Genomic DNA, 15,326 nt, shown 5'->3' on the forward strand with positions numbered 1-15,326 from the left:
GAGCAGACATTTTGCTGATGTGGCCCTTGGTGAAAATGTGTTTGACACCCCTGCACTAGAGGAACTGGAGGACGTGTCTGGGGGGAGGGAAGTCCCCACTTAGACTGAGACCCGGCCCTGGATAAGCGGAAGAAAATGGATGGATGTCATCTAAAATTGAATGAAATCCATATGATTCCTCTGACGAAATAAACTCAAACACTTGCAATGTTTTCTACAAAGTACTAGACTGATGATAGTGTGGTGATGGTGGGCTAAAAGACACAGTATTTCACTGTGCGTGAACCCCAAATTCTCCAAAAGACATAACACACTGGTCACTCGTTCATGCACAGCAGCCTATATTCTCATAAAACTACATCTTTTTTCTCATAAAATTACGGCTTTTTTCTCGTAATATTACGACTTTTTCTGGCTTCAATTTTATTCTCGTAAAATTACGCCTTTAATGTTGAAATGCTCCGACTTTTTTTATTTGTAGCACCCGCATAATTTATTTTAATTTACTGACCCTAAGATTTGTGAAAATATGTTTTGTAAAAAAGCAGAAGATGATTTATAATTATTTACAAAAATTTAAAGCTCATGGTTTAATTAATTCTGAGACTTTTCTATTCATCTGAATAAATCTGCTTCTCAGTAAAAGCACTGACACAATATTAAGAAACAAAAGACATGAACAAACAATAGAAACGTAAATAAAAACACAAAGACAGAAAACACACAGAGGAGCAGATGTCTGATTTCAGACACTGGTTCCTCATGTTTTATTTCATGTGATGTTTTCCTGAAGTGTTCTGTCAGCAGCAGGGTTAGAACATGTGTGTGTGGACCAGACGTTATGTTTGGTTGGACTGTTTAGTTTTTTATAATGACTGCTGGAGATAAAAGCCAATAGGTCCTTTTCACCCTGATGCCTGACTAGGTCCAGTTTAGTCCAGTTGTGTTAATAGTGTATTTACACAGAGCTTCTATTTGCTTTTATTCACTTGTGTTATGCACAGTGAAAAGACCTGTCACTGTCCCACTGCTCTGCATTTAGTTTTGCAATGCACTCTGGTCCCATCCAGTGAAAAAAAGCAAAAAAGTACTGTATTATTGAATTGGTCAATGAACTATTGACCACCAAGAGCTTCAACTAATGGTTAAAGAAAAAAGTGGAAAACATGCATTCCTGCTCAGGACAGAAGTGCTTCTGACTTCATCCAAATGTAATGTGACTAATATATCAGCTTTATGGGAAAATACCTGTAGGGACACACTGCTCACAGGACGAGACAAACTGCAGACATATTCAAGAGTTAAACCTACCACTTGTCACAACAAAGCTGCAGTTTAACAGAAAAAATATCTCCAGATTTACATCTGGAGATATTTTTGCACTATTTCAGACTGTTCACTTTGTTAAGCCCAATATTTTCTTAAACATCTGTCCTTTTGTGTCACCTCCACATTTAGATCTCACAGTAAATATCCAGGAAAAACAAACTTATCTAACAGTGTGGGAGGAGCATATCCTCCAAAAAGGGCTGAGACTGAAGCAGAAAAGAAGCACAGAAGAGCACAAAGAGAAAGAGTGTCACCAACTTACAGAAACACTTCTGAGGACTTTTTAAGATGGAGTCTGCCCTGTGTACACTGCTCTCAGCTCTGGTTGTGCTCCTGTGTTCTTCCCCAGAGTGTAAAGGAGAAGACACAGTGACCCAGACACAAGGAGACGCCTCTGTCCCTCAGGGACACACAGCCACAATACAGTGCACTTTTGAGGCGGGCTCCACAAATCCAACATTGTTCTGGTACAAGCAAGAAGGACGAGGAGCTCCTAAATACATGATGAAGAAAAGTAAAGTAGGATCAGACTGGATTACGACAAACAAATTTGCAGAGTTCAATGAAGAGCGATTTGAAGTTGAGGTGGTGAAGGACTCTTTCTCTCTGAAGATCCAGGATGTGGATGTGACAGACTCTGCTGTGTACTACTGTGCTCTGCAGCCCACAGTGACAGGAAACACCAAAACTCTGAACAAAAACCTCTGGAGCAAAGACAACACAATCCTGCAGTAGCTCCACTAGAGGGAGACACTCTCTGTGAAGCTTCAGACTAAACACAGACGCAGCAAAGCCAACTGTCAGTGTGAGAATCTAAGCAGACTTCAGAAAGTTCACATGAGGATCACTCAGCTGTGACCATAACACTACAGACATGGTAATCATTAAGAAAGTGACTGAAATGATGGATCACTTCAGATCTGGTACAAATAAATTGTGGTTTTGTGCAAGGCTCAATACTGTGGCCCACATTGTTTTTAATGTGTGAAAATGATATTATGTAGTGATGCAAAAACATGACATTTGTATCGTTTGCAGATGACACAAAACGTCTTTACATCAGGAAAGTGGTAAATAAATGATCTTTAAATTTAAGGAAAACTAATTTCATGGTGTTCAGACACATTAAAAAACATGAATTAAAGTTGAATACTGCTGCTGTTGAATTAGATTTGGTAGATGATATAGAATTCTCAGGTGTCATTTTGGACAATAAGGTCTGCTGGAAACCCCATCTAAAATGGTATGGTATGGTATGGTATGCTTTTATTTGAAACAGGGACAGTGCACAACATTACATTGACCTTAAAAAAAAAAAAAAGGAGAGATGTTTGGTGCCAGGTTATAGCATAAATGCTAATTTCCACCTGTAGTCCCTGGACAGGCTGATGTTTAGTAAATAAGTTTGGTGTAGATGGATGAGAAACCTGTGCATCTATGATACATACATCAAATACAGCACATCTCACACTCAAATACGACATTTCTAAAAACATTCAGCTCTGTATGTCTGTTATGGACAAAACTGGGCACATACTCACACAAAAGGCTTTACAAAACTTATATTACTCATTATTATTGCCCTAATTAACCTCCTGCGTAGAGGTGTGGGGTAACACCTACAAAACAAATATTCAGATTATAACTGTTCTGCAGGAAAAAAGTCATAAGATTTGTAAACAACAAAGGTTTCACAAATGTTCTGTTCCTAGAAACAAAAGTGTTAAAATCTGTAGATCTGATCAATTTTAGAACAGCCCAAATATTGTATAAAACCAGGAATAAATGACTCACTATTCATCTGCAAATAATGTGGAAAATCTAATACAATATAGAGACGATATACAAATGTAATACTGCTGACTTTCTTAAAGGTGTGAAATGTTCTGTTTTCCTGCAGCAGTGGCCACAGATCACACTAAGGGAGAATAACAGTTATGTTCTGGTCATTTTGCTTAAGGCCACATCTTAATGTGTGACCCTCACTCTGGGTATTATAGACACTGATTCAATCACATTGTTCGTCTGTGCTTTAAATTTCTTATCTATAGAATGTTTAACCTTCATTCTTCAAGTAGTATAAAAACACTGGTGGAAGCTCACCTTCTTCAGACTCTACTGCCTTTAACCCGACTGTGTCGCTGTAACCGACAATAAAGATCTACAGAACGATTCCCGTATCTCTATGCATGTTCTACAAGCAACAGGACAGAAACTGACATGTGTAAGAACAACAAAAGAGAGTTTTAGTGCATCAATGAGAGACATGAAGCAATGGGACAGTTTGAAAACATCAAGCAAAATAAAAACATTCAGCAGTTCAGAAAACTTTAGTGTGAACAGAAATAAATAATTGATATTCAAACATATCTGAATAAACTATTTTCCCTTCATTTCCTCACACTGAGGTGGTTAAAAAGATGAACTTTGTTGTGTAATTGTACTTTGATGATGGTCCTTTGTTTACCACATGGTCTGTGAATGAGGGGTGGGGCTAGGGAAGTTTATGCTTCTCCCTATTCACTTTTGGACATGTTTCTACATGAAATGAATTCAAAATAAGTTTGGATCTAGGAGAACAGTGGCACATGCTTCAAATTAAAATAAATGAAATGATGCCTCCTCCCTCAGTCCACTCTGCTTTTGTCCTTATCAACAGCCTCTCACTTACTGTCTTGTTTCCTGTATCTCACTCCTTTCTGGTCTTTGTGTCAAACCCTCCATAAACTCCATCTGGTCCAGGATTCAGCTGCCTGTACACCAGACCCAGAACCCCCTCCTCTCATCACATCCTCCTTTCCTTCAGCAGTTGCACTGGCTCCCTATCAAATTCAGAATTCAAACTTTTCCAGTACACTTTGAACGCCATCCACGATCTTGCTGCTCCTTACCTTTCTGATCTGCTCCACATTTCCACCTCCTCTCAGTGTCTCTGCTCCTCCTCTTCTCTCCAACTCTCTGTCCCCACTGCCCACCTCCTCGTCACCAGGGGGGGCAGAGCTTTCAGCTGCTCGGCTCCTCAGCTCTAGAGCTCCATCTCACCTGACCTCCACAACATGAGGGCCCTTTTCCAAACCATCCACAAATCTTCATTTTGTGTGTTCCCCTGAAGGAGGCGCCACATTCAGTGCTGTTCCAAACAGACGAGCAGTGAGGAGAAGTGGCTCCTCAGCTCCTTCACAGTGAGTCAGCATCGGAGCTGGAGGTGTGTGTAACAGAGGAGAGGAACCTGACATGCAAAACACACCAGGACTTTAGCTCCACGTGTATTTACAAGGGTGAACATCTTAATTTAGACATTTAATACTGCATCGCAGACTTTTAGAAGGTGCCGGAAAACACTTTACTTTGATTAATAATAAGTTTGACCCATGTTACAGACTCCAGCAGTGACATGTGCATAATGCACAGTGTGATGTGCATGAACAAAACAAGCACTGCTCTAGTGCCCCTGTGCTATTAAAGGACACATATTATACTAAATCAACAGTTTAGCTCTTGGAAACCTTTTCCTGGGTCTACAGGGTCTGTACTAACTCAGAAAAGCTCAATTTGGACCTTCAGTAGCTGCAAACCTATCTTTATATCTTTATATCTTTATATCTTTATATCTTTGTATCTTTGTATCTTTGTATCTTTGTATCTTTATATCTTTATATCTTCATATCTTCATATCTTTATATCTTTATATCTTTATATCTTTATATCTTCATATCTTTGTATCTTTATATGTTTATATCTTTGTGTCTTTATATCTTTTTAGACACCTTTCAGTTCTGGTTTAGAGAGGCTGTTTTCATTTTCTCGATCTGTTATATCACTGATTTTCAGAGGAAATCTCAATACAAGGTGATACAAGTTCAATAACTTCTGTCTAATTTCTCTCCGAGTCCGCCATCTTGTTTTTGGTTTGTAGTTCAAGCTCAACATGATGAACAAAGTGTGCACTGATAAATCTTGGTGTTTGGCTGTTGGTTGTATGAACCAACACATACTGGTACAGGGGCCTCCAGTCACAGAACCTCTGAGAGCTACTTGGATAACGTTTATTTTTTGGGGAAATGTGCCTATGAATGTGTCCCAGACACTTTTTGTTTGTGCGCACCACTTTAAAGAGGAATGTTTCTCAAACCTTCGTCAGTTTAGTGAAGGATTTGCTGAAATTCTCCTCTTAATAGAGGGATCATTTCCTGTATCTCTCCAATTGATGCAGTAAGTCAGAAATTACACCAAAATAATGATAAATAGTATTGTATAAGTTGACGTGATGTTGTGGTTGGTGTTTTTGACTGTAGCATTAGCTTTAAATAACACTGTTTGTCTTTGTGTTGTTTGTAAATCTGTCTGCATCAAGTCACTCTTGTGACTTTGTGGATTCATTATGGAATTGATAATTGCCCCTTTTGTATTTTCATTTCATTATGTTCCACCTAAAGATGCTAAAAGGTGAGTTAGCTGTAGCTTCTAGCACACTGGGCTAATGTTGTTTACATGCAGCAGTTGGTCACTTGTTGGAGGTGGATTTGGGTGGTGTTTGGTATTTAAAACTAGTTTTAATGTGTAACATTATGTTCCAACCACTACAAAGAATAAACACTCTGGTCTTTAGGAGCCAGTCCTGTTATCACAGGCTACGTGGAAAACATCTGATGCATTTTCAGTGGTGATGGTAATGCTACGAGGAGCTACACAAACGTGTAAATATTCCTGTTAGATTGTGTCTTTGCAAATGACAACCAAGCGCCCACAGGTGAGCTGTAAGGAGACATAAGCAACTCTATCAAATGTTTAGACCAAAAACTTTATTTAACTGGCTCAGAGTCGCATTTAGTGTCTAATAATAATAGCATAGGCAGACAACGTTTGTTTTATTCCTCTGTTTTGATGTTATGATGTGTCTACCTAAATATAGTGGCTAAAACTTGTACTTTGTAACTTTAAAGCAGAATATCTAATGACCACTAAAGGACCATTACTTATTGATTATATATTGCACAATGAACATGTCCTTGTTGTTTCGGGGACTTCCAGTGCACACCAGCCATCGTCTGCTACAACGGGCTGCAACACAGAAATAATAACAACGTGCACAACAGGGACACAGCTCTCCACCCTCCAGCCTCATTTCACTATCAGTCTGTAAACATTTATACTAAATGCAGATATTATAAGAGGTTAAGAGGTTAATAGTACCTTGTGTGTGTTTTTTCTTATGTGAGTTTGGAGTATAGACCCTGGGCTGAAAGAACTGTAAGGATAATATCAGTGTTGGTTTTTTTTTACATAGCAACTCTGACAGCCCCACAGAGCACAGATGTTGCTCTTGGTACGTCCTCTGTTGGCTTTGTGCGTAGACATGTATCATATTTTACAGACTATGCGTCGCTCCAGAGGATAAGTCCTACCAGTGAAAAAATGCGTAATAATGAGGAAAAAAACTCATGTCTGTAAGTCACATTTTTGGGGAAAATTAATTATTTGCAAGAACAGACATTTTATCTTTAAAGGCAAGTTATTATAGTAACAATAAAATAAAGAACATCAGGCTGAATAGCAGTACAGCACACTAACATAACACATAGACAACAAACTGTCTGGTATCTTTACATAACATATTAATCAGTTAATCAGCTACACTACAGAGACATGAGAGTTATTTTCACTAATGTTTACTGTGGTCTTACTTCTTCATCACAGTTCACACCGTAGAAGTAGCAAACACATCAAATATAACAAAAGCTCTGAATCACATGAATAAAGTATAAAAAAGCAAATAAATTTACTCTGGATCTCACTCCAAATCACTAAATTCATTGAATTCTTCATCCTCAGTGTCGCTTCACTTACAATGATGTGGCTGTGAGGGAGGAGCCAGACTGTAAGAGAGGAGCAGACACAGACACTTGAGAGGATTTGAGCTTTTAAGATGGAGTCTGCCCTGTGTACACTGCTCTCAGCTCTGGTTGTGCTCCTGTGTTCTTCCCCAGAGTGTAAAGGAGAAGACACAGTGACCCAGACACAAGGAGACGCCTCTGTCCCTCAGGGACACACAGCCACAATACAGTGCACTTTTAAAACAACTTCCAACACTGTATACCTGTTCTGGTACAAACAAGAAGGACGAGGAGCTCCAAAATACATGATGAAGAAAACTAAAGCAGGATCAGAATGGTTTTCAACAACAAAATCTCACGAGTTTAATGAAAACCGATTTGAAGTTAAGGCGGTGAAGGACTCTTTCTCTCTGAAGATCCAGGATGTGGATGTGACAGACTCTGCTGTGTACTACTGTGCTCTGCAGCCCACAGTGACAGGAAACACCAAAACTCTGAACAAAAACCTCTGGAGCAAAGACAACACAATCCTGCAGTAGCTCCACTAGAGGGAGACACTCTCTGTGAAGCTTCAGACTAAACACAGACGCAGCAAAGCCAACTGTCAGTGTGAGAATCTAAGCAGACTTCAGAAAGTTCACATGAGGATCACTCAGCTGTGTTTTGGACACATGTTTCCTTTAATGGCAGCACTGCTCCTGCTTTTGTTGAGTGGTAAGTCTTATTGAAACCTATGTTGACACTTTATTACATCCACTCAACACTTACTGAAGCACAGAGCAAGAAGCAGCAGGAAATATGTTCCTAACTTGTACATTCATTTGTTTTCATGTAGGAGTCAGATGTGAAGAGCTCACTGCTCTAAAGCCTGAGGTCTGTGCTCCAGAAGGCTCCTCTGTCTCTCTGGGATACTCTTATGAGAGAGGAGCTTCTGCTGCTGATTATTTCATCTGGTACCGAAAATATCCAGGAAAACCTCCAGACTTCCTGATTTCACATTATGGAAATGGGATGTCAATAAGAGAGAATGTAAAAGGACTAAAGTTTGAAGTGAAAAGTCAGAACGTCTCTCTGCTCCTGTCCTCTGCTGCAGTGGGAGACTCTGCTGTGTACTACTGTGCTGTGAGGCCCACAGTGACAGGAAACACACAGACTCTGAACAAAAACCTCTGAGAGAAAACAGCAGTACTCCACATGTCCACTAGAGGGAGACACTTTCTGAGACTGCTCCACTCAAGCCTCCTGTGGTAGAACCTGCTTCTTCTCACTGCTCCAGATCTAAACTCCAGTCTGTGCTCTGCTGCTCTCACAGCCCTTTAGATCTGTGCTGTTTTTTTAAACGGTAATACTTTATTTTAAATGCATGTAGTGTCTGGAAAGGTTTTTGCTAAATCAAATGTTGGTTCTGGTTCCAGTCCTGTGTGAGACTCACAGAGATTTGTTGTAGGTTCCTTTTGCTCCACAGCAGAAATCTGTGCTTTATTTTTGGTCCACACCAGTCCAGGGAACTGGGAGTATGAAAAATAAGTGACAGATGAGAGCACAAGTCAGAAAAGAGGCAACAAAGCAGACTCAAACAACTAAATATCAAACTTAGTGCAGCTCCTACAGAAGCAGTGTCTGTATGTAAACATTTATACATTTAGTTTAGGTCATTTTATTGGATTATAAATGATTTAAAAATGAACTTGTAAAGTTTAAAAAGATGCTATTATTACAGTAGTCAGCCACGTTATTTATGCTAAAGGTAATTTTCTTTTGTCACACAGCCTCATATAATATGCTCATGATAAAAATGTCCTGTGATGAATTCATTTATTCTTTTCATGTTAAAATACTAATAGTAATAGTATGTTGTTGTTTTATTACACGTTACTGAGCTCACAATGCTACATGTACTGGAACGTGAAATTATTACAAGAGATCACTAAGTGTACCTTTGTATTTTTCTCTTGCAGTTTCGCTCTGCATTTTTATGATGAACATTAAAGCTGAAAACTATAACTGTCTCGTCACTGAATCAGAGTTTACCTCACTGTCAAGATGGAACTGTGAACGTCTCAGCGAGGACAGTCCGTTCTTTTCTCTCTTAACTTGAGAAACAATATATTGTGGTTAAATGTGTCAAATTTACTCTCATCCATATGACGACTTCTTTCCTTAAATCAAATTCAGAGTCAGTGACATTGATCTGTTCTCTCTGAACTCATATTGGCACCAACAATAAATGACATTACAATTTGAGCATCTCTGATTGTTGCCGCCGGGCGTCGTTACCGGCTGTGTGAATGACGATTCGGTGGTACCTATTTCTACTCTGCTTTAAAAGGTCATCGTTACCTTCGCTGTCACCCATTCTGGCGCCTGGAGAACATCGAACTGCTGTCAGCTCCAAGTCTTTAACTATAGAGTTTCCAACAGCCAAAGCTCTGTGGCATAGGCCTGTCCCATTTCAGCACAGCCTTTGTGGTCCATGGAGGCTACATGGAGGAGCAGCCTTCACTTGCCGAGCTCTTCGAAGGAACCTGCAAAGGGTGCAGCCATTAAATTGGGACAGGGCAGAGAACGACAAGGAACAACGACAAAAGGGGACTGGACGTGTGTGAGGTCAGAGGTCACCTGCAGGCTGTACTGCCACACTTACAATGATGTGGCTGTGAGGGAGGAGCCAGACTGTAAGAGAGGAGCAGACACAGACACTTGAGGATTTGAGCTTTTAAGATGGAGTCTGCCCTGTGTACACTGCTCTCAGCTCTGGTTGTGCTCCTGTGTTCTTCCCCAGAGTGTAAAGGAGAAGACACAGTGACCCAGACACAAGGAGACGCCTCTGTCCCTCAGGGACACACAGCCACAATACAGTGCACTTTTAAAACAACTTCCGGCAGTCCAACTCTGTTCTGGTACAAGCAAGAAGGACGAGGAGCTCCTAAATACATGATCAAGTTGTTTGGTGAAACAATACTGAAATCTCCAGAGTTTGACAAACCCAAATTGGATGCTGAGCTGAAGTTGAAGGTGAAGTCTCTCTCTCTGAAGATCCAGGATGTGGATGTGACAGACTCTGCTGTGTACTACTGTGCTCTGAGGCCCACAGTGACAGGAAACACCAAAACTCTGAACAAAAACCTCTGGAGCAAAGAGCAGTACTCCACACGGACACTAGAGGGAGACACTTTCTGAGACTGCTCCACTCAAGCCTCCTGTGGTAGAACCTGCTTCTTCTCACTGCTCCAGATCTAAACTCCAGTCTGTGCTCTGCTGCTCTCACAGCCCTTTAGATCTGTGCTGTTTTAAACAGTAACACTGTATTTTAAATGTATGTTGTGTCTGGTACGTGCAGGATGTGAACCCACTGCAGCAGCTTCACATTTCCATTAAACTGAGCCTTTCTTCACAAACAAAATCAGAGATAATGATGAACTGATAGTTTTATGATGTAAATGTAATGAAATGTGTATTTTAATGTTTGTTCACCTGCCCAGGGACTGTACATGGAAAGTAGATGTAGCTAAATCTGGTACAAATCATCTTTTCTTTTGTAATATTAATGAGTTCGTACATGGTCCCTGATAAAGAAAGAAAGAAAGACAGATGAAGAGTGGAAACATCTGTAAAATCTCAGTGCAGCAGCACAAAGACTCACATTTGTAAATAATTCAGTTGGAAAAATGTATCCTTGTATTTTATAAGTCCATGTGAAAGTGCACATTATTCACAGGGAAACTTGAGTTGCCAGTTAGTTCGGCTTTATCATGGGTTTGGGATTGTCTGATTTTAAAACTATGTATCTGGGACATAACAGCCCTACAGTGCAATCAGTGATACAAACATTTGGAAGGTGAACAGATAAACAGAGCCACATATTTCAGACCAGCTACACTTGGTTTGCTGTTATCTCTCTGTGTCTTCTTCTGTTTTGTATAATACAAAAATATTAATTAAAATACAACCCCAATTCCAATGACGTTGGGACGCTGTGTAAAACTTACAAAAAATACAGAATACAATGATTTGCAAATCTTTTTCAACCTATATTGAACCAAATAAACTACAAAGACATGATGAATGTTCATTTTATTGTTTTTATGCAAATATTGACTCATTTTCAATTTGATGTTTGCAACACGTTCCTATAAAGCTGGGACAGGGGCATGTTTACCACTGTGTTACATCACCTTTCCTTTTAACAACAATCAACACTAATTGAAGCTTTGCAGGAGGAATTCTTGCTGAACTTCAGTTGCTCAGCAGTCTGGGGTCTCCTTTGTCATATTTTGCTCTTCATAATGTGCCACACATTTTCAGTGGGAGACGGGTCTGGACTTCCAGTCTCGTACCCACACTCTTACTATGAACCCACGCTACTGTGAGCACTCTGACCTCTGAGCCACTGTGTCCCCTGCACAGATATGGTCAGACCACCTCAGTGCCTGACCTCAGCTGATCTCAGAAGCGATAATCAGTTATTAAGTATTTTAAGAATATAAATGATTTTTTTATCAGACTCAGTCTCTCGCTGCACAATAAGAAAGTTTAAAGAATTAAACATGGTATGAAGCCACCGTAGAACAATGTATTGTTTTAGTGAGTGTGTGCACCTCAGTCCCCAGAGAAAACAATGAGGATTTGTGCATTGTAGAACACATCTGGTCATATTTTCAAACATGTGCTTGTTTTGTCTGGGAGTAACTTGGGTCTAGTTGAACTTTACAGACATGTCACAGATAAACTTAAGGTTCACAGTTTAAATTTGAAATGCTTGTGGAGAGTGCACTTCAGTTTTGCATCATATTATAAAGGAGTTCATGTTAATCTACAGTAAACAGTTGTGCTCCCCTGAACGGGCAGGTGCAGTTTGCCTTCCTCTTCACTGTGAGAAGCCTGTCCAAGGCCGTGTCTCAATTGGCTAAATGCACCTTTTGAAGGGACCCTTCGAAGTACTCTTCAAAGTGTACTTTGAAGGTTCCGGACGAGAATGTGCCCTCCTCAGTGTAGCCGCCATCTTGCTGAAGTGGGACAGGCCCACACCACGGACCACACTTCCAGTGCAGCGCTACATCAAGCTAGTATCTTGATTTACAAGAAGGTAAATGACACGTGCCCACCAGGGGGCGCAGACCTATGGAATGTACGGGAACTCATGAAGATTTTGTGCACGTCTCAGGACTCTCTTCTGTCCTTTCCTCAGAGTCCGTTGCTTCATTGTTCACATTACCTGTGTGGATCATTAAACTTTCTGACTTTATGTTTCAGTCTCTTGGTCTTTGACGCTTACAATAGAAACGAACATTCTTACATTATTCTTATTGCAGTCATAATTTTTAATGATAATAATGTCTCTTATTGTCTAGCAATAACTCCACATTCCTTTATTCCATGTAACTCCTTTTTAATCATCAAACACACTGTACAGATCTTTATTCAGATTTAACAGTTTCATGTTGCTCTGTTGTAGATGAGGTAAACCAGTATGAACATTTGAACATATATTGCGCAGCGGACTCCGTTTTCTTCTCTTTTTTGCGTAGTTGCGGTGCATGATGGGATATAGAAGTGCATGAAGTCTGCATGGATGCACGCTTCGGTTACGTCCGATCTCCATGGAAACGGTGGAAAGGGCAGGGCAGGTTTGTCGGGCGCATTCAGTAGGGTGGGTTGAAATGGAACAGCCCTTGTCGTGCCGGAAATTACGTAACTGCCCTTCAACGCACACTTCCTTTTTTTGTGATCAAATTTTTATTGTTTACATAATAACAACAACAGAACAACAAAAACGCGATAACCCCCCCCCCCCCCCCCCCCCCACGTACACTTACAAAATACATAACAAAATACATACTTCCAACATGCGTACATACATATACACTCACCTATTCCATAAAACATATATATGCATGCACATTATATATGTATTACTATACCTATACATTACTATACAAACTATACTTATATATATTTACATATACACTTACACATATATATACATATATATGTATACATATATACACAGTCTTGCTTATTTAAGATTATCCAGTTCCAATAAGGTTTTACTCCATAATGAGATAGTTTTTGTTTTGACTCCATGCATTTTAGCAGTTCTGATAGTTCCATGTTGATGATATAGCGAAAGGTATTGATCCAGTGACTCAGAGTCAAGTTGTTGGATGTTTGCCAGTGAAGGGCCAGCAGTTTTTTCGCTGCTGTCAACCCTGCCAGTAAAATCTTTTTGTGAAAAAAGGACCAATTTGATAACATTGAAAAATCATTAATCAAAAAGATAAGTGGGGTAAAACAAAAATCTTTGTTTAACATTTTAGCTAAATAGGAATATACAGTTTTCCAAAATATATTGACGTCTTTACAATCCCAAAACATGTGGATAAAAGTACCAATCACATTCTCTGAACATTTATCACAATATGGAGAAGAAGTGAGCTTCATCAAGTATCTCTTTTTAGGGGTTAAATAAGTTCTATGTCAAAAGTTGAAGTGTAGTACCTGATGGTTTGGATTTTTTGATGAGTAAGTAACTGTATTCCATATTCTTTTCCAGTTGTCATTCTCCATTGCTGCATCCAAATCCTTACTCCACACGTTTTCAATTTTCAATGGTTTATAATTTGCAATCAATAATAAATTATAAATTCGTGTAACAAAGCTCTTTTTTCTATTTAATATATGGTGTAATTTGTGTGTGGTGAGGGGTTCAGTCCATGGAACCCCATAGGCTCATGGAGGATCTCAACTGCAGGTACAAAAAAAAGAAGATGCTGGCAGGTTAAAGACGGCACGTACATCACTAAAAGGGAAAAGCCCAGAATCACCAAACATGTCTCCTAATACATGAATCCCTTTCTCTTCCCACTGTGAAAATACAAATGGTTTGGCCCCAGATAGTAATGAATAGTTGTGGAAAAGTGGACTGTTCTTATGCCATTTTTGTATGCTTTTAGATTCTTCAATGCACACTTCCAATGGTGAATCTAAGACCACTTTGGTGAATTGAGACACAGCCCAAGCCTCCTCTTCTTTTTCCCCCCTCCGCTTCTGCCTCTGCCTCGTCCTATTTCAATGCTTTCAATGTTTCTGATTTGATCATAAACCTGTAATATTTTTTTTAAAGTGGGACTAAACTCCTAAACTCCACCCACAACCACATTTCAAATAGCACAAGGGGTGGAAGACTAAAGGGCAGAGTGAGGGGGGAAGGGGAGCGGGATCTGAAGGACTAAAAGGAACAATGACGCGGAAGTAGGGGCGGGGTCTGTAAAACTAAAGGGGAGAGTGAGGAGGGGCGAGGTCTGGAGGACTAAGGGGGGAGTGGGGGGGCGGAGCCTGAACAGGAACAGTATGGCTGTGTCCCAATCCGCCAAAATGCCCTTAAATGCATCGTTCGAGGTGTGCGTTGAAGAGCGTTGAAGTTACGGCGTGATAAGTGCTGTCCCATTTCAACGCACCCGACAAATGCGGACGAAAGTGTGCCCAGCGTTTCCATGGAGATCGACCGTAACCAAAGGCCGTGTCTCAATTCGCCAAATGCATACCCATTGAAGTACCCGGCTGAAAATGTGTACTCCTTAGTGTAGCCGCCATATTGCTTAAATGGGACAGGCCTACACCACGGACCATACTTCCACCGCTGTCTTTGCGCGTACGTTATTTTTAATTCTTTATAATTATTAATTATTTAATAGAAGAAGAGTCAAGGTGTCTTCGTCGCATCTGTTTATTTCTGTTTAGACTGAATGAAGTAAGGAATTAATGTTTCCCTTTGAATATCAAGAGGCAAATTTAATGTTCAAAGTTATTTTTTCCCAATTGTAGCTACTTTATAACAAAATACACCTTGTGAAAACGTAATAACAGAGACAGAGGTAACAATATCATTTTCACATTCATAGTCTATAAACCAGAGAACACTGATTAGTTGTACATAAAGTGGGATATTGCAGTTCGGTATTTGGGCAGGTTCAATTTGATCTGTGGCTTTACCAGGCACATCTCAGGACTCTCTTCTGTCCTTTCCTGAGAGTCTGCACTTTATCTGTGGAACTCATTAAACCTCCTGATTTTATGTTTCAGTCTCTTGGTCCTCTTTGAAACGAACATTCTCACGTTATTCTTATTATTGTAATAAAGGTTTCGAACTTCAAACAGTGCATT

The 15,326-nt window shown here is 39.9% G+C and overlaps 3 gene segments (V, D, J or C); all 3 read left to right on the forward strand.

Annotated features, from left to right (window-relative positions):
• The first annotated feature begins 1,617 nt into the window (after positions 1–1,617).
• On the forward strand, positions 1,618–2,064 carry LOC129457019 (T cell receptor alpha variable 38-1-like). The segment is given in 1 exon segment: positions 1,618–2,064. A coding segment is annotated over 1 exon segment (447 nt).
• A 5,136-nt stretch (positions 2,065–7,200) lies between these two features.
• On the forward strand, positions 7,201–7,828 carry LOC117385148 (T cell receptor alpha variable 38-1-like). The segment is given in 1 exon segment: positions 7,201–7,828. A coding segment is annotated over 1 exon segment (447 nt).
• A 2,056-nt stretch (positions 7,829–9,884) lies between these two features.
• Positions 9,885–10,343, forward strand: LOC129457020 (T cell receptor alpha variable 38-1-like). The segment is given in 1 exon segment: positions 9,885–10,343. A coding segment is annotated over 1 exon segment (459 nt).
• The last annotated feature ends 4,983 nt before the right edge of the window (positions 10,344–15,326 follow it).

Source organism: Periophthalmus magnuspinnatus, chromosome 17 (assembly GCF_009829125.3).
Source record: "Periophthalmus magnuspinnatus isolate fPerMag1 chromosome 17, fPerMag1.2.pri, whole genome shotgun sequence".
NCBI lineage: Eukaryota > Metazoa > Chordata > Actinopteri > Gobiiformes > Gobiidae > Periophthalmus > Periophthalmus magnuspinnatus.